The 21,225-nt window shown below is 47.5% G+C and overlaps 1 protein-coding gene across 2 annotated transcripts in view; it reads left to right on the forward strand.

Annotated features, from left to right (window-relative positions):
- The window catches only part of nol8 (nucleolar protein 8), a 73,838-nt gene that overhangs the window by 34,840 nt on the left and 17,773 nt on the right, over window positions 1-21,225 (forward strand). For both annotated transcript variants that reach the window (XM_038812592.1, XM_038812593.1), the window contains exons 9-13: window positions 4,574-4,702; window positions 6,456-6,540; window positions 7,204-7,354; window positions 8,293-8,376; window positions 13,892-14,190. In XM_038812592.1, coding sequence (XP_038668520.1) covers window positions 4,574-4,702; window positions 6,456-6,540; window positions 7,204-7,354; window positions 8,293-8,376; window positions 13,892-14,190 — 748 coding nt within the window. The remainder of the gene's footprint in view (window positions 1-4,573; window positions 4,703-6,455; window positions 6,541-7,203; window positions 7,355-8,292; window positions 8,377-13,891; window positions 14,191-21,225) is intronic.

The raw sequence follows: 21,225 nt of genomic DNA on the forward strand, positions 1-21,225 counted from the left end.
TGGGGGAGATGGCTCACCAGGGGAAAGCAGCAGTAGCCAGGTTCATGGCACCGTGGCTGGCTCTGCTGTACAGAAGGGCGGGAAAAAGAATTCAAGGGCTATAGTCATGGGGGATTCAATTGTAAGGGGAGTAGATAGGCGGTTCTGTGGTCGAAAACGAGACTCCCAAATGGTATGTTGCCTCCCAGGTGCACAGGTCAGGGATGTCTCAGATCGGCCGCTGAACATTCTGAAGGGGGAGGGTGAACAGCCAGTTGTCGTGGTGCATATAAGCACCAGTGATATAGGTAAAAAACGGGATGAGGTCTTACAAGCAGAATTTAGGGAGTTAGGAGCCAAGTTTTAAAAGTCGGACCTCGGAGGTAGTAATCTCAGGATTGCTACTAGTGGTAGTCAGAGTAGAAATGAAAGAATAGGCAGGATGAATGTGTGGCTTGAGAGATGGTGCAGGAGGGAGGGGTTCAGATTTTTGGGACATTGGGACTGGTTCTGGGGGAGGTGGGACTACTACAAATTGGACGGTCTACACCTGGGACGGACTGGAACCAATGTCCTTGGGGTTGCTTTTGCTAATGCTGTTGGGGAGGGTTTAAACTAATGTAGCAGGGGGATGGGAACCAAATGGTTAGTGGACAGAAAGGAGGTAGTAACTAAAGCCTGTAAGAAACTAAATCATGAAGTCAACGTGACTAAGGGGAAGAGTAGACAGGGAGCAAATGATGAACGCAAAGGGACTGACTGGTGGTCTGAGGTGCATGTGTTTTAATGCGAGAAGTGTAGTAGGTAAGACAGATGAATGTAGGGCTTGGATTAGTACCTGGGAGTATGACGTTATTGCTATTACTGAGACTTGGTTGAGGGCAGGGCATGATTGGCAACTAAATAGCCCAGGATATCGATGCTTCAGGCGGGATAGAGAGGGAGGTAAAAGATGTGGAGGAGTTGCATTACTGGTCAGAGAGGATATCACAGCTGTGCTGAAGGAGGGCACTATGGAGGACTCGAGCAGTGAGGCAATATGGGCAGAGCTCAGAAATAGGAAGGGTGCGGTAACAATTTTGTACTACACACCTTCCAACAGCGAGCATGAGATAGAGGTACAAATATGTAAACAGATTATGGAAAGATGTAGGAGCAACAGGGTGGTGGTGATAGGAGATTTTAATTTTCCCAACATTGAATGGGATACACTTAGTGTCAGAGATGTAGATGGAGCAGAATTTGTTAGGAGCATCCAGGAGGGTTTTCTAGAGCAGTATGTAAATAGTCCAACTCGGGAAGGGCCATACTAGAGCTGGTGTTGGGGAATGAGCTCGGCCAGGTGGTTGAAGTTTCAGTCGAGGATTCCTTTGGGAATAGTGATCACAATTCCGTAAGTTTTAGAATACTCATGGACGAAGACGAGAGTGGTCCTAAAGGAAGAGTGGTAAATTGGGGGAAGGCCAACTCTACCAAAATTCGGCAGGAGCTGGGGAATGTGGATTGGGAGCAGCTGTTTGAAGGTAAATCCACATTGGATACGTGGGAGGCTTTTAAAGAGAGGTTGTTTAGAGTGCAGGACAGACATTTCCCTGTGAAAATGAGGGATAGATATGGCAAGGTTAGGGAACCACGGATGACAGGTGAAATTGTGAGACTAGCTAAGAGGAAAAATAAAGTATACATAAGGGCCAGGCGACTGAAGACAGACGAAGCTTTGGAAGAATATCGGAATGTAGGACCAATCTGAAACGAGGAAACAAGAGGGCTAAAAGGGGTCATGAAATATCTTTAGCAAACAGGGTTAAGGAAAATCACAAAGCCTTTTATTCATACATAAGGAGCAAGAAGATATCTAGAGAAAGGGTGGGCCCACTCAAGGACAAAGGAGGAAAGTTATACGTGGAGTCATAGAAAATGGGTGAGATTCTTAACGAGTACCTTGCATCGGTATTCACCGAGGAGAGGGACATGACGGATGTTGAGGTTAGGGATAGATGTTTGATTACTCTAGGTCAAGTCGGCATAAGGAGGGATGATGTGTTGGGTATTCTAAAAGGCATTAAGATGGACAAGTCCCCAGGTCTGGATGGGATCTATCCCAGGTTACTGAGGGAAGTGAGAGAGGATATAGCTGGGGCCTTAACAGATATCTTTGCAGCATCCTTGAATACGGGTGAGGTACCGGAGGACTGGAAAATTGCTCACGTTGTCCCCTTGTTTAAGAAGGGTAGCAGGGACAATTCAAATAATTATAGAACCGTGAGCCTGACATCAGTGGTAGGGAAGCTGCTGGAGAAGATACTGATGGATAGGATCTATTCCCATTTGGAAGAAAATGGGCTTATCAGTGATAGGCAACATGGTTTTGTGCAGGGAAGGTCATGTCTTACCAACTTAATAGAATTCTTTGAGGAAGTGACAAAGTTGATTGATGAGGGAAGGGCTGTAGATGTCATATACATGAACTTCAGTAAGCCATTTGATAAGGTTCCCCATGGTAGGCTGATGGAGAAAGTGAAGTCTCATGGGGTCCAGGGTGTACTAGCTAGATGGATAAAGAACTGGCTGAGCAACAGGAGACAGAGAGTAGCAGTGGAAGGGAGTTTCTCAAAATGGAGAACTGGGATCTGTGCTGGGACCACTGTTGTTTGTGATGTACATAAATGATCTGGAGGAAGGTGTAGGTGGTCTGATTAGCAAGTTTGCAGATGACACTAAGATTGGTGGAGTAGTAGATAGTGAGGGGGACTGTCAGAGAATACAGCAGAATATAGATAGATTGGAGAGTTGGGTGGAAATGGCAGATGGAGTTCAATCCGGGCAAATGCGAGGTGATGCATTTTGGAAGATCCAATTCAAGAGCGAACTATATGGTAAATGAAAAAGCCCTGGGGAAAATTGATGTACAGAAAGATCTGGGTGTTCAGGTCCATTGTACCCTGAAGGTGGCTGTGCAGGTCAATAGAGTGGTCAAGAAGGCATATGGCATGCTTTCGGAAGGGGTATTGAGTACAAGAGTTGGCAGGTCATGTTACTGTTGCATAAGACTTTGGTTTGGCCACATTTGGAATACTGCGTACAGTTCTGGTCGCCACATTACCAAAAGGATGTGGATGCTTTGGAGAGGGTGCAGAGGAGGTTCACCAGGATGTTGCCTGGTATGGAGGGTGCTAGCTATGAAGAGAGGTTGAGTAGATTAGGATTATTTTCATTAGAAAGGCGGAGGTTCAGGGGGGACCTCATTGAGGTCTACAAAATCAGGAGAGGTATGGACAGGGTGGATAACAAGAAGCTTTTTCCCAGAGTGGGGCACTCAATTAGGGGTCACGAGTTCAAGGTGAGAGGGGAAAAGTTTAAGGGAGATATGTGTGGAAAGTTCTTTACGCAGAGGGTGGTGGATGCCTGGAACGCTTTGCCAGCGAAGGTGGTAGAGGCGGGCACAATAGCGTCATTTAAGATGTACCTAAACAGATACATGAATGGGCAGGGAGCAGAGGGATACAGATCCTTAGAAAATAGGCGACAGTTTTAGATAGAGGATCTGGATCGGCGTAGGTATCTCGGGTCGAAGGGCCTGTTCCTGTGCTGTAATTTTTCTTTGTTCTTTGTTCTAATAAATAAACTAGCCAACCCATTTGAAGAGAATATTTTGTTTAAGTTTTCTTCCTCATGATTTCCTTGAGTTGGTAACCCTATTGCTGGGATACGGTTTTTTAGGTGCCAGTGATTCTTCTGTACCTTGCTTAAGTAACCATCATTGTTGTGTAAGACGTACCAGTGAGTATTGACAGGCTGTCCGACAAGACAGTACATGACGCCACAGTGGTTAACACTGCTGCCTCACAGTGCCAGGGATCCAGATTCGATTCCGACCTTAGTTGACTGTGTGTGGAGTTTGCACATTCTTCCCGCATCTGCGTGGGTTCCCTCCCGGGTGCTCCGGTTACATCCCACAGTCCAAAGCTGTGTCGGTGGGTGGATTGGCCATAATCAATTGCCACTTAGTATCCAATGGTTCAAAAGATACGACGGGGGATTTGGCCTAGGTAGGATGGCCTTTCGAAGGATTGGTGCATACTCAATGGGCCAAATGGCCTGCTTCTGCACTGTCGGGAATCTATGACACTGAACCCAATTCTGGCTTTGCCCAACATCCATCAGAGCTAGCTGGTTACTGATCAAATGAATTCTAGCTATTTTTTGCAAAGGAACTAATTGGAACACTTAAAGACAAGGAAGGTTATTGTGATATAAGTTTCAGGGGCTTTATCTCCCAGTGCAGGCAGTTAAGCATTTTTGAATAAATTTGCTCTATTAATTTTGATGCTTTTCAAAACCGAATGAATGTCTGCATGTTTTGTGCCCTTACTGCTAGTCCTGTAAATTAAGAAAGTATGATTCTGCACTTCCAGTCCAGCATTCCTAAACTCAGCCGTTGTGAGACTTTTTAAAAGTTTGTCTCAGTCCTAATGCTGTCAGATGTTCAAACTTTTCAAAAAAAAATTATTTCTTCCAGATAACTCCCAGCAGGGCAATGGTTTGCAATATTATAAATTAAAGGATTTCAATTTTTCTTCTAAATTTTCCTCAGGCTTTTAAAAGTAGAACAATTGGGAAATTATTTGACAGTGAAGAGGAGGATAATGAAGGTGACAGTGATGAAGATCATGATGGAAGGTTCAAAATTAAGCCTCAGTTTGAAGGAAAAGCTGGTCAGAAGGTAAGAAGGATGTTGAATATAAGAAACATTGTCTGAATGCCTCAGGCACTTTTTCGTACATTTGTAGTGTACGCATGGAAGGATTAAAAATTTGAATGAGTAATTGTCATCAATTTATGCTAACATGATTTCTTCATGTAACGATAAGCAATTATTCCTGTTGATTTCAGGATCTAGCTCTGGAAAGATAATCTTACCCAAATTAACAACATATATTCTTTTGTCCAAAAGGGAATGAAAATTCTTTTTATATTGCAAATAATTACAACAATCTTTTTTATACAAGCTAAAAAGTTGATTGTTTTTAATATCCAAAGATTTAATTTTGAGTACAATTTTTTGTAATCTTTTTTTTTTCTGGGCCTGCTTCATTCTAGGACAATAGGGGCATTGGTGAGATGAAGAGCATATCCAGTAACCCAATATGAAATTCTGTGGAAGGCTTTTTTTTTTGCTTGCAATCCTACAACCGTGTGCACCATATTGATTGATAAATCCATTCAGATGAATTATGTAGCATGAAGCTATCAATAACGATGTTATGGCAGGGCACCTTGAAAAATTCATGGCAATCATGCAGAATTAACATGGTTTTGTGAAAGAAAAATCATGTTTAACCAATTTATTGGAGTTCTTTGAAGGAGTCACATGTGCTGTGGATGAAGGATGGATGTACTGTACTTAGATTTTCAGAAGGCATTTAGGGCAGCACAGTGGTACAATGGTTAGCACAGCTGCCTCTCCGTGCCAGGGACCCGGATTTGATTTCAATCTCGGTTGCCTGTCTGTGTGGAGTTTGCACTTTCTCCCCATGTCTGCATCGGTTTCCTCCAGATGCTTTGATTTCCTCCCGCAGTCCAAGGATGTGCAGGGTAGGTGAATTGGACAGACTGTCTTATGAGAAAAGGTGGACAGGCTGGGCTTGTATCCACTGGAGTTCAGAAGAGTAAGAGGCAACTTGATTGAAGCACATAAGATCCTGAGGAGTCTGGACAGTGCCGATGTGGAGAGGATCTTCTCTTGGGGGAGAATCTAGAACTCGGGGTCACGGGCCACTGTTTAAAAGTAAGAGGTCACTCATTAAATACAGTGTTGAGAATTTTGTTTCTCTGAAGATCATGAGTCTTTAGAATTCCCTTCCTCAAAAGGCAGTGGAAGCAGGGTCTTTGAATATTCTCACGGCAATGGTAGATAAATACTTGATTTTTAAAAAAGGAAGTGAAGGAGGCCACCAGACTTTAAGCAGGGGTGTGTGTGACTTCAGAAGATTGGCTTCAGATGGAGAAGCCCACCCCTTCCTGCCCAAAATCCAAGTCTGTTGATTTTCCAGCTTCCCTCATACAAGGTCAATCCTTCTGCCAACCTAAAAATTAAGGCTGGGGATAAAACAGCTATTAAGTGGTCAGAGATTGCCTCAGTTGAGGTAAAGACAGGCTTCCTTCCTGAGATCTTGCCCTCCACAGCATAAAATTGCTGTGGGTTAGGGGTGGGCCAGAACCCGGAGGAAATCTCAGTTTTGTGGCCATCACCCTTGCATGGTTTTGCCTGGGACTTCTAAGGAAGCACAAACTTAAATGTAAGGGAGCCGAATTACCCTATGCTGCTTTTGTACACATCTTGGTTAGCAAAATGGAATTGCGAAGTGTGGTAATTGGCTGCTTGCATGTCCTTTTGACTTAGAATCAAGGTGAGGAACTTGAAGGTTACAAAGTTTAGTTTACTTTTAAAAGTTATTGTATGCTCTCTTTTGCAGCTGTTGTCCTTACAATCACGATTTGGGACAGATGAAAGATTTCGCATGGATGAACGGTTTTTGGAAAGTGAAGAAGAAAATGCAGGTAACCAAGAGAAGTTATATGAAATACAAGTTTCTGACCACTTCATGAATCATGGAGTTTAGTTAAGTTTATTCATCAAAATGTCTTGCCAGCAAATGTAGGTGCAGTGCTATCTGAGAAGTTCAGTCCTTGAAACCACAGAGTTGTGCTATCTCCTGTGGGGAACAGTCTGAAGGGTGGCTGAAACAGATTCTTACCATAGAAGGGACAACAACGTGAAGCTTTCATGCCACCTTATGCTATCAATCTTCCATAGGGAACATCTGACACATAGTCTGCAACATTTTGTATCAGACAATTGGCAAATAACAGGTTTGTGAGTGCCAGTGTTATCTGGAAAGGTGCACTAGTTGTTTAGGGCACACAATTGTCACTGGATTGTTCAGCTTCATGTACTGCAAAGCATTGGAGACAGAAACTTTATGGAATCGCTGGTCATCAGAGAGCAGAAATATTCTGTTCATTTGGTGATGAGAAGAAGAAGATGATCCTATTCAGACACTGAAGGGAATGTTGTGTGAAAATGGAGACCGACTTCCAACTGGGGTTCAAATCTCTTGATTGCTTGCCAGTAATCCTTGCTGTGTATTTGAATGCCAAATCAAGACGAGTTCAGACATTTTAATAGCATTTCTTAGAAGGATTGTAATATTTTTATTTCAGAAGAATCTGTTACAGTTAAAAGCCAATACTCTGAGGATGAAGAGCTTGCTGAAGAGAAAAAAAGAGCTCTGAACATCTTAAATAGTGTTATTCCAGTAAGTGATGAAAAGACTGAAATCAGGAGACAACAAGCAAAATTCAAAACTTTCAGGTACATATTCATTAAATGACTTATCATTCTTTTGTTATTGTAGAAGTGGTCACTGATTAATTTCACAGCCTTTCCATCATGACGGATTTCAGAGCATTTGTTTTCATTTTTAAAAACTTTCCAATTAAGGGGCTATTTAGCATAGCCACTCCACCTATCCTGCACGTCTTTGGGTTGTGGGGGTGAGACCACTCGGACACTGGGAGATGTGCAAACTCCAAACAAACAGTGACCCAGGGCCGGGATTGAATCCAGGTCCTCGGCACCTTGAGGCAGCAGTGCTAACCACTGCGCCACTGTGCTGCTTGGTTTCAGAGCATATTTTAATAAAGATTAAGTCTGATGGTAAGTGAGCAATATTGCACAATTTCTCTCAAGTCTGTAGTTAAATCTAGTAGTGAGATAACTGCAAACTGAAGTCCATCCATCAAAATCTCTATTATATTGCAAGCAGTGAATTGTAATTTCTCTTTAATGTGAGCCCAGAGCTCTGTTGCTCCCTCCACAAGTAAATATTTTGAGAGCGTGGTTGGAAGCAAGTTTAACTCAAAACATTAAAGACTCAGCAATAAACTTATCAAGAGGTAATGAGGTTTAATGGGTATTATCTGGGTATTTTAAACTCAACCTCGTATTGCATTGAAGTTAGGCTCCACTGGATACCCCAGAATGGTTTGAAAGCGTTTCTCAAAGGAACAACTGATACTGCTTCATATCAACATGAAAGTGCAACTGCACATCATGTTTCATTGTATTTACACCAGTAGTTTCACATTAAAATGTGACAAACTGCCATATTTCATTCTACATACGTTTTCACACCCTTTTTAAATTGGTGCTGTAACCTACACACAAGTTACAATTTCACATTATTATAATATCTCCTGCATTTTTTAAGTTAGATGTCCATCAATATTTTGCCCAAATGTCTCTTTCAGAGATGTCTCTGCTCTGCATTATGATCCTACAAGAGAAGATCATACAGTCTTTGAGAACAAGGTTGAGGAAGCCAAGAAAGAAAGGTATATTTTTTTACTGAGATTGCTTTGTGATGTGATTCATGGTAGTCTACAATTATATACAGAACGTTTACCCTTATTTTTACATTTGAAAATATAAAGTTATAATTCTGTATTTCGGTAGTTGGGCAAATGCCAATTCAGAATGCTCAACAATACCATCATTTATTTGTGATATTTACTTAAAAATAAGTATAATCTTCTTGATAGAATACGGGCTTGATGCCGGTTGTACAACAAAATTATGGAGATAACCTTTTCTGCTGATATTGAATAAAATTGTGTGGGTGACATAATGCACTAAAGGCCCAAAATATAGTGCTATAGAATATGAAGGTATGGGTTTTGAATTGAAAGTTCTTCATCTCCGATTTGTGCAAATTTAGGATTTAGATTTTCCCCATCCCTCCCAGTCAAGCGTTCAAGGATAATTAAAATGGAAAATAAATATTGGCATCAGCGATGACACCCTCGTCGCATGAAGAAATAAAGAACAACATATTAAAGTTGTAATGAGTTATATCACTTATTGAAACACCAACCAAGTCACTAGATTTCCTAATATTTCTTGCCAATATTCTGTGATGATTTAATTACACTCTTATTTTCATCAAATAAGGAGACAGTAAGTGAGATTTTAAAATGAACTTTAGTGAAAAGATAATTCATTAGAAGGCAGTTGAAACAATCAATCTCTCAGGAAAAACAATATGATAAGAATACAGTCAATAACCTTGGAAAAGAGGACTGGCAAGATATAGCACTTATAAACCCGAGATAACAGTTGTTGCTGGCAAACCGAGAGAGTAACAACTGTTATCAGGATCGGATAGAAGTGAAAGTTAATTCCTGATTGTTTCTGTTTATTTTTCATTTTGAAGTAGTGTCTGTTCATTCTTTTGATAACATTTCCATTCACAGGTTTACAATGAGATTTTAATTTTTAAAATAAATTTAGAGTACCCAATTATTTTTGTTACAATTAAAGGGCAATTTAGCATGGCCAATCCACCTAACCTACACATCTTTGGTTTGTGGAGGAGGGTGAAACCCACACAGACACGGGGAGAATGTGCAAACACCACACAGACAGTGACCTGGGTCCTCAGCGCCGTGGGCAGCAGTGTCTAACCACCATGCCGCTCCCACAATGAGATGTGATTACGGTTCAGTTCATTTTTCTTTCTTGGTGTCCTGAATGGCACAGGCATTTCTGTTGCAAAACTCTGTTATAGCTCTCCTTCTCCTCTCCTTCTTTCCCTCTCCTCCCCCTCTTTCCCTCTCCTCCCCCTCTTTCTCTCTTCTCTCCCTCTCTCTCTGTCTCTCTCTATCTCTCTCCCCCTCTATGTCTCTCTCCCTCTCTATCTCCCCTCTCTCTCCCCTTCTCTCCTCTCTCTCTCTCTCCCCCTCGCTCTTCCCGCCCTCGCTCTTCCCCCCCTCGCTCTTCCCCCCCTCGCTCTTCCCCCCCCTCGCTCTTCCCCTCCTCTCGCACTTCCCCTCCTCTCGCACTTCCCCTCCTCTCGCACTTCCCCTCCTCTCGCACTTCCCCTCCTCTCGCACTTCCCCTCCTCTCGCACTTCCCCTCCTCTCGCACTTCCCCTCCTCTCGCACTTCCCCTCCTCTCGCACTTCCCCTCCTCTCGCACTTCCCCTCCTCTCGCACTTCCCCTCCTCTCGCACTTCCCCTCCTCTCGCACTTCCCCTCCTCTCGCACTTCCCCTCCTCTCGCACTTCCCCTCCTCTCGCACTTCCCCTCCTCTCGCACTTCCCCTCCTCTCGCACTTCCCCTCCTCTCGCACTTCCCCTCCTCTCGCACTTCCCCTCCTCTCGCACTTCCCCTCCTCTCGCACTTCCCCTCCTCTCGCACTTCCCCTCCTCTCGCACTTCCCCTCCTCTCGCACTCCCCCTCCTCTCGCACTTCCCCTCCTCTCGCACTTCCCCTCCTCTCGCACTTCCCCTCCTCTCGCACTTCCCCTCCTCTCGCACTTCCCCTCCTCTCGCACTTCCCCTCCTCTCGCACTTCCCCTCCTCTCGCACTTCCCCTCCTCTCGCACTTCCCCTCCTCTCGCTCTTCCCCTCCTCTCGCACTTCCCCTCCTCTCGCACTTCCCCTCCTCTCGCACTTCCCCTCCTCTCGCACTTCCCCTCCTCTCGCACTTCCCCTCCTCTCGCACTTCCCCTCCTCTCGCACTTCCCCTCCTCTCGCACTTCCCCTCCTCTCGCACTTCCCCTCCTCTCGCACTTCCCCTCCTCTCGCACTTCCCCTCCTCTCGCACTTCCCCTCCTCTCGCACTTCCCCTCCTCTCGCACTTCCCCTCCTCTCGCACTTCCCCTCCTCTCGCACTTCCCCTCCTCTCGCACTTCCCCTCCTCTCGCACTTCCCCTCCTCTCGCACTTCCCCTCCTCTCGCACTTCCCCTCCTCTCGCACTTCCCCTCCTCTCGCACTTCCCCTCCTCTCGCACTTCCCCTCCTCTCGCACTTCCCCTCCTCTCGCACTTCCCCTCCTCTCGCACTTCCCCTCCTCTCGCACTTCCCCTCCTCTCGCACTTCCCCTCCTCTCGCACTTCCCCTCCTCTCGCACTTCCCCTCCTCTCGCACTTCCCCTCCTCTCGCACTTCCCCTCCTCTCGCACTTCCCCTCCTCTCGCACTTCCCCTCCTCTCGCACTTCCCCTCCTCTCGCACTTCCCCTCCTCTCGCACTTCCCCTCCTCTCGCACTTCCCCTCCTCTCGCACTTCCCCTCCTCTCGCACTTCCCCTCCTCTCGCACTTCCCCTCCTCTCGCACTTCCCCTCCTCTCGCACTTCCCCTCCTCTCGCACTTCCCCTCCTCTCGCACTTCCCCTCCTCTCGCACTTCCCCTCCTCTCGCACTTCCCCTCCTCTCGCACTTCCCCTCCTCTCGCACTTCCCCTCCTCTCGCACTTCCCCTCCTCTCGCACTTCCCTCTTCTCCCTCTTCTCCCCCTCCCTCTTCTCCCCCTCCCTCTTCTCCCCCTCCCTCTTCTCCCCCTCCCTCTTCTCCCCCTCCCTCTTCTCCCCCTCCCTCTTCTCCCCCTCCCTCTTCTCCCCCTCCCTCTTCTCCCCCTCCCTCTTCTCCCCCTCCCTCTTCTCCCCCTCCCTCTTCTCCCCCTCCCTCTTCTCCCCCTCCCTCTTCTCCCCCTCCCTCTTCTCCCCCTCCCTCTTCTCCCCCTCCCACTTCTCCCCTCCCACTTCTTCTCCCCCTCCCACTTCTTCTCCCCCTCCCACTTCTTCTCCCCCTCCCACTTCTTCTCCCCCTCCCACTTCTTCTCCCCCTCCCACTTCTTCTCCCCCTCCCACTTCTTCTCCCCCTCCCACTTCTTCTCCCCCTCCCACTTCTTCTCCCCCTCCCACTTCTTCTCCCCCTCCCACTTCTTCTCCCCCTTCCACTTCTTCTCCCCCTTCCACTTCTTCTCCCCCTCCCACTTCTTCTCCCCCTCCCACTTCTTCTCCCCCTCCCACTTCTTCTCCCCCTCCCACTTCTTCTCCCCCTCCCACTTCTCCCCCTCCCTCTTCTCCCCCTCCCTCTTCTCCCCCTCCCTCTTCTCCCCCTCCCTCTTCTCCCCCTCCCTCTTCTCCCCCTCCCTCTTCTCCCCTCCCACTTCTCCCCCTCCCACTTCTCCCCCTCCCACTTCTCTCCCCCTCCCACTTCTTCTCCCCCTCCCACTTCTTCTCCCCCTCCCACTTCTTCTCCCCCTCCCACTTCTTCTCCCCCTCCCACTTCTTCTCCCCCTCCCACTTCTTCTCCCCCTCCCACTTCTTCTCCCCCTCCCACTTCTTCTCCCCCTCCCACTTCTTCTCCCCCTCCCACTTCTTCTCCCCCTCCCACTTCTTCTCCCCCTCCCACTTCTTCTCCCCCTCCCACTTCTTCTCCCCCTCCCACTTCTTCTCCCCCTCCCACTTCTTCTCCCCCTCCCACTTCTTCTCCCCCTCCCACTTCTTCTCCCCCCCCACTTCTTCTCCCCCTCCCACTTCTTCTCCCCCTCCCACTTCTTCTCCCCCTCCCACTTCTTCTCCCCCTCCCACTTCTTCTCCCCCTCCCACTTCTTCTCCCCCTCCCACTTCTTCTCCGCCCTTTCCCCTTGCTCTCCCTTTCCCCTTGCTCTCCCCTCCCCCTCTCTCTTCTCCCCCTCTCTCTTCTCCCCCTCTCTCTTCTCCCTCTCTCTCTTCCCCCCATGTCTCTTCCTCCATGTCTCTTCCCCCATGTCTCTTCCCCCCATGTCTCTTCCCCCCATGTCTCTTCCCCCCATGTCTCTTCCCCCCATGTCTCTTCCCCCCATGTCTCTTCCCCCCATGTCTCTTCCCCCCATGTCTCTTCCCCCCATGTCTCTTCCCCCCATGTCTCTTCCCCCCCATGTCTCTTCCCCCCATGTCTCTTCCCCCCATGTCTCTTCCCCCCATGTCTCTTCCCCCCATGTCTCTTCCCCCCATGTCTCTTCCCCCCATGTCTCTTCCCCCCATGTCTCTTCCCCCCATGTCTCTTCCCCCCATGTCTCTTCCCCCCATGTCTCTTCCCCCCATGTCTCTTCCCCCCATGTCTCTTCCCCCCATGTCTCTTCCCCCCATGTCTCTTCCCCCCATGTCTCTTCCCCCCATGTCTCTTCCCCCCATGTCTCTTCCCCCCATGTCTCTTCCCCCCATGTCTCTTCCCCCCATGTCTCTTCCCCCCATGTCTCTTCCCCCCATGTCTCTTCCCCCCCATGTCTCTTCCCCCCATGTCTCTTCCCCCCCATGTCTCTTCCCCCCCATGTCTCTTCCCCCCCATGTCTCTTCCTCCTCGCTTCCCCCCTCTCTCTCCCCCCTCTCTCTCTCCCCCCTCTCTCTCTCCCCTCTCTCTCCCCCTCTCTCTCTCTCCCCTCTCTCTCTCCCCCCTCTCTCTCTCCCCCCTCTCTCTCTCCCCCCTCTCTCTTTCCCCCCTCTCTCTTTCCCCCCTCTCTCTTTCCCCCCTCTCTCTTCCCCCCCTCTCTTTTCCCCCCTCTCTCTTCCTCCCCCTCTCTCTTTCTTTTATGGGCAAAGAGCAAAAATCTGTCAAGCTCCACATTTAGAATTTCCTGATGAAAAAGCTTTTTAATTTTGAGGTGTGCATTCGTTTTTCACCTCCCTCCCCAGTCATTACTGTCAAAGACAGTTAAGTCTGTTCAGGGTGTGGAAAATACCTGGAGCAGCCACATTGAGATCGGAGGGTTTGAAGAACATAGGCGAAAGAAGCAGGAGTCGGCCATTTGGACCATTGAACCTCCTCCACCACTCAAACAGATCATGATCATTGTCACAACACTCCAACTTGAAAATATCCATTTATACGTGCTATTTGTATTCTGTTCGGTGACCATTTTCCACATGCATGGTTCAAGATTTAGTGTTTGAAACTTGACATGTGGCATATATAACTCAAGAAATCTGGTTTGAAGTTTGAATACCAATACTGAAGATAATTTGACAGTTCGGTACCTGGGGCAAGTTCATCAAATTAATCTTTTAACGTATTTCATAAATGTTGCAGCAAAGCAGACAGCAGAAAAAGGAGAGAAGAGGCTGAGAAGCTTCCAGAAGTGTCAAAAGAAATCTATCATGATGTTAATATGGACTTGAAAGAAATGTTCAGTTCCACGGCCAAAGAAAAAAAAGTAGTATGGGATACAGAAGATGACAGCCAGGTTCAAGATCAATCTGTTGAATCTACTGAGTTTCAGACCACCCAGCACACTTTTGATTGCCTTTCTGGTTGTAATTTGAAAGAAGATTCAACTGATTTTACATTTTCATTTTTTGAGGCTGCAACTTCTAGCTGTCAAAAGCCAGGTAAAATTGTTTCTGACTCTTGTTGAATCAACAAACAACATTAATGTACATTTTGCACTAAATTTTGGTTTTGAACGTTTTTGTTTATCAGTTTCAGGGATGCCACGTTTCAGCTTTGAGTGATCTCAAGTATATTCACAGATTAGAAGTCCAATAGAATTCCTTCTGAATAGGCTTCACCTGAGGAAGGAGCTGTGCTCCGAAAGCTAGTCAATCGAAACAATCTGTTGGACTTTAACCTGGTGTTGTAAGAAGAAATTAAATAAAGCTCTTGGCTCAAGGGATATTGGAGGGAAGGCAGGATCAGGGTTTGAACTTGATGATTAACCATGATAATGAATGGCAGATCGGCTCAAAGGGCTTAATAGCCTCCTGTTTCTATTTTCTATATATGTTTCTTTCTAAAGCATCCCAAAATACTTGAAGTAGATTGGTCAATGGATAACAAACAGTAAATAGGAGAGCAGGTGGGAAATTTGACATAAAGCATGGAAATAAACTTTATTAATATGGAGAGAGGTAAGATCACAAAGCAGAACAAATTCCAGAATGCAAGAGCAAGTTGTGAAGACTGTCATTGATGGAGTGGAGGAAGGTGCGTCAAGCGCTAAGAAGAACTAAGGATATACACATGGTATTAAGGAAGAAGTAGTAATAGAACATAGAACACTACAGCGCAGTACGGGCCCTTCGGCCCTCGATGTTGCGCCGACCTGTGAAACCATCTGAAGCCTATCTGGCCTACACGATTCCATTTTCATCCATATGTCTATCCAGTGACCACTTAAATGCCCTTAAAGTTGGCGAGTCTACTACTGTTGCAGGCAGGGCGTTCCACACCCCTACTACTCTCTGAGTAAAGAAACTGCCTCTGACATCTGTCTTATATCTACCACCCCTCAATTTAAAGCTATGTCCCCTCGTGTTGGTCATCACCATCCGAGGAAAAAGACTCTCACTGTCCACCCTATCTAACCCTCTGACTATCTTATATGTCTCTATTAAGTCACCTCTCAGCCTTCTCCTCTCTAACGAAAACAACCTCAATTCCCTGAGCCTTTCCTCGTAAGACCTTCCCTCCATACCAGGCAACATCCTAGTAAATCTCCTCTGAACCCTTTCCAAAGCTTCCACATCCTTCCTATAATGTGGTGACCAGAACTGCACGCAGTACTCCAGGTGCGGCCGCACCAGAGTTATGTACAGCTGCAGCATGACCTTGTGGTTCCTAAACTCAATCCCCCTGCTTATAAAGGCTAGCACACCATATGCCTTCTTAACAGCCCTATTAACCTGGGTGGCAACTTTCAGGGATTTATGTACCTGGATGCCGAGATCTCTCTGTTCATCTACACTACCAAGAATCTTGCCATTAGCCCAGTACTCTGCATTCCTGTTACTCCTTCCAAAGTGAACCACCTCACACTTTTCCGCATTAAACTCCATCTGCCACCTCTCAGCCCAGCTCTGCAGCTTATCTATGTCCCTCTGTATCCTATAACATCCTTCAGCACTATCCACAACTCCACCGACCTTTGTGTCATCTGCAAATTTACTAACCCATCCTTCTACACCTTCTTCCAGGTCATTTATAAAAATGACAAACAGCAGTGGCCCCAAAACAGATCCTTGCGGTACACCACTGGTAACTGAACTCCCGGATGAACATTTGCCATCAACCACCACCCTCTGTCTTCTTTCAGCTAGCCAATTACTGATCCAAACCGCTAAATCACCTTCAATTCCATACTTCCTTATTTTCTGCAATAGCCTACCGTGGGGAACCTTATCAAACGCCTTACTGAAATCCATATACACCACATCAACAGCTTTACCCTGATCCACCTGTTTGGTCACCTTCTCAAAAATCTCAATAAGGTTTGTGAGGCATGACCTACCCTTCACAAAACCGTGTTGAGTATCGCTAATCAACTTGTTCTTTTCAAGATGATTATAAACCCTATCTCTTATAACCTTTTCCAACATTTTACCCACAACCGAAGTAAGGCTCACAGGTCTATAATTACCAGGGTTGTCTCTACTCCCCTTCTTAAACAAGGGGACAACATTTGCTATCCTCCAGTCTTCCGGCACTATTCCTGTCGACAAAGACGACATAATGATCAAGGACAAAGGCTCTGCAATCTCCTCCCTGGCTTCCCAGAGAATCCTAGGATAAATCCCATCTGGCCCAGGGGACTTATCTATTTTGACATTTTCTAAAATTGCTAACACCTCCTCCTTTTGAACCTCAATTCCATCTAGCCTGGTCGACTGAACCTGAGTGTTCTCCTCGACAACATTGTCTTTCTCCAGTGTAAACACTGACGAAAAATATCCATTTAATGCTTCCCCGATCTCCTCTGATTCCACACACAACTTTCCACTACTATCCTTGATTGGCCCTAATCTTACTCTAGTCATTCTTTTGTTCCTGATATACCTATAGAAAGCCTTAGGGTTTTCCTTGATCCTATCCGCCAACGACTTTTCGTGTCCTCTCCTCGCTCTTCTTAACTCTCCCTTTAGGTCCTTCCTGGCTAACTTGTAACTCTCAAGTGCCCTAACTGAGCCTTCATATCTCATCCTAACATAAGCCTTCTTCTTCCTCTTGACAAGTGCTTCAACTTCCTTAGTAAACCACGGTTCCCTTGCTCGACAACTTCCTCCCTGCCTGACAGGTACATACTTATCAAGGACACGCAGTAGCTGTTCCTTGAAAAAGCTCCACATTTCGATTGTAGCCATCCTCTGCAGTTTCCTTCCCCATCCTATACATCCTAAATCTTGCTGAATAGCATCATAATTGCCTTTCCCCCAGCTATAATTCTTGCCTTGCGGTATATACCTATCCCTGCCCATTGCTAAAGTAAACATAACCGAGTTGTGATCACTATCACCAAAGTGCTCACCTACATCTAAATCTAACACCTGGCTGGGTTCATTACCCAGTACCAAATCCAATGTGGCCTCGCCCCTTGTTGGCCTGTCTACATACTGTGTCAGAAAACCCTCCTGCACACACTGCACAAAAACTGACCCATCTATAGTACTCGAACTATAGTATTTCCAGTCAATATTTGGAAAGTTAAAGTCCCCCATAACAACTACCCTGTTACTCTCGCTCCTGTCAAGAATCATCTTTGCAATCCTTTCCTCTACATCTCTGGAACTATTCGGAGGTCTATAGACAACTCCCAACAGGGTGACCTCTCCTCTACTGTTCCTAACCTCGGCCCATACTGCCTCAGTAGACGAGTCCTCAAGCGTCCTTTCTACCGCCGTAATACTTTCCTTGATTAACAATGCCACACCCCCCCCCCCCCCCCCCCTTTTACCATCTTCTCTGTTCTTACAGAAACATCTAAATCCTGGAACCTGCAACAACCATTCCTGTCCCTGCTCTACCCATGTCTCCGAAATCGCCACAACATCGAGATCCCAGGTACCAACCCATGCTGCAAGCTCACCCACCTTATTCCGGATGCTCCTGGCGTTGAAGTAGACACACTTCAAACCAGTGTCCTGCTTGCCGGTGCCCTCTTTCGAACTTTTAACCCTATCCCTGACCTCACTACTCTCAACATCCTGTACACTGGGACTACAATTTAGGTTCCCATCCCCCTGCTGAATTAGTTTAAACCCCCCCCGAAGAGCACTAGCAAATCTCCCCCCCAGGATATTGGTACCCCTCTGGTTCAGGTGAAGACCATCCTGTTTGTAGAGGTCCCACCTACCCCAGAATGAGCCCCAATTATCCAGGAAACCAAAACCCTCCCTCCTGCACCAACCCTGTAGCCACGTGTTCAACTCCTCTCTCTCCTTATTTCTCACTTCGCTAGCACGTGGCACGGGTAACAACCCAGAGATAACAACTCTGTTTGTTCTAGCTCTCAGCTTCCACCCTAGCTCCCTGAATTTCTGTCTCAAATCCCCATCTCTCTTCCTACCTATGTCGTTGGTACCTATGTGGACCACGACTTGGGGCTGCTCCCCCTCCCCCTTAAGGATCCCAAAAACACGATCAGAGACATCACGAACCCTGGCACCTGGGAGGCAACACACCAACCGTTCTCTTTTGTTCCCACAGAACCTCCTGTCTGTTCCTCTAACTATGGAGTCCCCAATGACAAGTGCTCTGTTCCTCTTCTCCCTTCCCTTCTGAGCAACAGGGACAGACTCTGTGCCAGAGACCTGTGCCCTATTGCTTACCCCTGGTAAGTCGTCCCCCGCAACAGTATCCAAAACGGTATACTTGTTATAGAGGGGAACGACCACAGGGGATCTCTGCACTGCCTGCCGGTTCCCTCTCCCTCCCCTGACGGTAACCCATCTACCTTCTTCTTTTACCTGAGGTGTGACTACCTCCCTATAACTCCTCTCAATAACCTCCTCCGCCTCCCGAATGATCCGAAGTTCATCCAGCTCCAAATATCAGAAACAAACTTTACTAAATATTTTCTATTATCTTTTTTTAAAATCTGCGCGATATATTATAATGGAAGAATTTGACAATCGGCCATGTCACGGACAGAATTTGTGTTTGAGGTGGGCATGTGTGTTTTCTCACCTCCAGTGGTTGGACCAATTTAAATTAATGCAGCAGCAAGTATTTCATGTGTTAATTGTCCCCGCGAAGTCAGCGGACGGTATTGTGCCCCCGCTCAACGGCGGCAGCTCTGTACCCTTGGCAAAGTTATTTACACACATATGTAGGCATCCGTTCGTGGTGTTGTCCCTTGCTTCTTCCGGACGGATTTCACTGACGTTGTCGTCTCGTGCGCACTTCCGCTTCTGCCGCCCTCCCGTCTTCCCCATTTTCTCTGTTTCTGTGGATGCCAAGTTTGTTAACATTTCCCTGCCTCCCCCTCCCCTTCCCTGGCTCTCCTTTATTGTTCCCTGTCTCTCCCCTCTGCCCCCCTCTCCCCGCTTCTGCCTCCTTCCCCCCCCCAGCCCTGTGGTTCGCCTTTCCAACCTCTTAGATTTAGCTGTCCCTCTCCCAGTCTATCTCTCCCTCTCATGCTTTGGCTACTTTCCCGTTTCTTGGCTACCTGGCTGCTCTTCTGCTTGTTTGTTGGCCACGAACAGGTCCCGGAACACTTGGGTGAACGGCTCCCACGTTCTGTGGAAGCCGTCGTCTGACTCTCGGATGGCGAATTTGATTTTCTCCATTTGGAGAGATTCCGAGAGGTCGGACAGCCAGTCTGCAGCTTTGGGTGGTGCTGCTGACCGCCAGCCAAACAGGATTCTACGGCGGGCAATCAGGGAGGCAAAGGCAAGGGCGTCCGCCCTCCTCCCCAGGAATAGATCTGGCTGGTCTGAAACCCCGAAGACCACCACTTTCGGGCATGGCTCCACCCTCACCCCCACCACTTTGGACATAGCCTCGAAGAGGGCTGCCCAGTACTCCACAAGTCTGGGGCAAGTCCAGAACATGTGGGCGTGGTTGGCCGGGCCTCTTTGGCACCGTTCACATCTGCCCTCCACCTCTGGGAAGAACCTACTCATACAGGTTCTTGCTAAGTAGGCTCTATGTACCACTTTTAGTTGCGTCAGGCTGAGCCTTGCGCACGTGGAGGTGGAGTTGACCCTATGCAATGCTTCGCTCCAGAGTCCCTACTATATTTCGATCCCCAGGTCCTCCTCCCACTTCCTCCTTGTTGCATCCAGTACGGTGTCGGCCCCTTCTACCAGTCGGTCGTACATGTTGCTACAGTTTCCTTTGTCTAGTATGCTTACGTCTAGTAACTCTTCCAGTCGTGGTGGTTGTGGGTATGTCCTTGTCTCCTTTCGAAGGAAGTTTTTTAATTAGCTCGTACAACCTGGCTTGCTGGAATTTCTCTGTTAGTTAGCCCAGTGTTGCGATCCTGCCGTCCGTGTATAGGTCCCTGACTGTCAGTGTCCCTCTGTCCTGTTCCCACCTTTTGAAGGTGGCGTCAGCGCTGGCGTGAACCTATGGTTGTTGCAGATGGGAGCTTTACCTGACATTTTGGTCAGGCCAAATTGCTGCCATGGTTGGTTCCAGGATTGGAGGGTGGCTTTTGCCACCGGGCTGCTGGAGTGTTGTTTGGGTGGGGATGGCAGTGCCACCATGGCGAGGGCCTGGAGTGAGGTCCCCCTGCAGGAGGTCTCCTCCGCACGCACCCACTTGGCTTCTGGCTCTTTGATCCATCCCCTTACACGCTCAGCCGTCGCCGCCCAGTGGTAGAGTTGTAGGTTTGGGAGGGCAAGCCCCCCCCCCCCCCCCCCCCCCCCCCGGATTTTGTTTTTTGCAAGACCTTCTTTGGGATCCTAGCATTCTTCTCTCTTCCCCCCCCCCCCCCCCCCCCCCCCCCATACAAACGCCATGATTAGTTTGTCTGGTGCTTTGAAAAAGGCCTTGGGGATGTAGATCAGGATGGATCTGAATAGGAAGAGGTACCTGGGCAGCACATTCATTTTGATCGTCTGGACTCTCCCCGCGAGGGTGAGTGGGAGTGTGTTCCATCTTTGCAGGTCCTTTTTTACTTCCTCTGTCAAACTGGTGAGGTTCCATTTGTGGATCCCTTTCCAGTCGGTATATTTGGATCCCCAAGTAGCGGAATTTGTGTCGGGCTTGTTTAAACGGCGGTCCCGTTAGTGCTCTCTTCTACTCCCCCCCCCCCCCCCCCCCCCCCCGTGGGTGTACCGGGAAGATCTCGCTTTGCTCATATTGAGTTCTTGTAGTTGAATTGCTGGGAGGTTGGTTGTCAGATTAATGAAGTTGGAACAGGTTGGAGAAAGTCATTTTCCCAATTTCATGGATTGCTGTTCATTAATTTGGTTGCTTAGTTGTTTTCAAATGGTTCAATGACTTTCCATTGATGTATCTCTCTCTCTCTACAGAGCTGATTCTTGCTGTTTTAGAAGCAGACAACAAACACTGCTGTCTCACCCCTGTGACCTATTACAAGTCAAAGTTTTTTTTCCAAATAAGGTGGTGTGTTAGGCCAATAAACATTCTGTATTGTTGAATTTCACACTTTGAAACAACCACGGTATTTGTGTTTAGATGAG

This window comes from Scyliorhinus canicula, chromosome 11, assembly GCF_902713615.1.
Source record: "Scyliorhinus canicula chromosome 11, sScyCan1.1, whole genome shotgun sequence".
In the NCBI taxonomy this organism is placed as follows: Eukaryota; Metazoa; Chordata; class Chondrichthyes; order Carcharhiniformes; family Scyliorhinidae; genus Scyliorhinus; species Scyliorhinus canicula.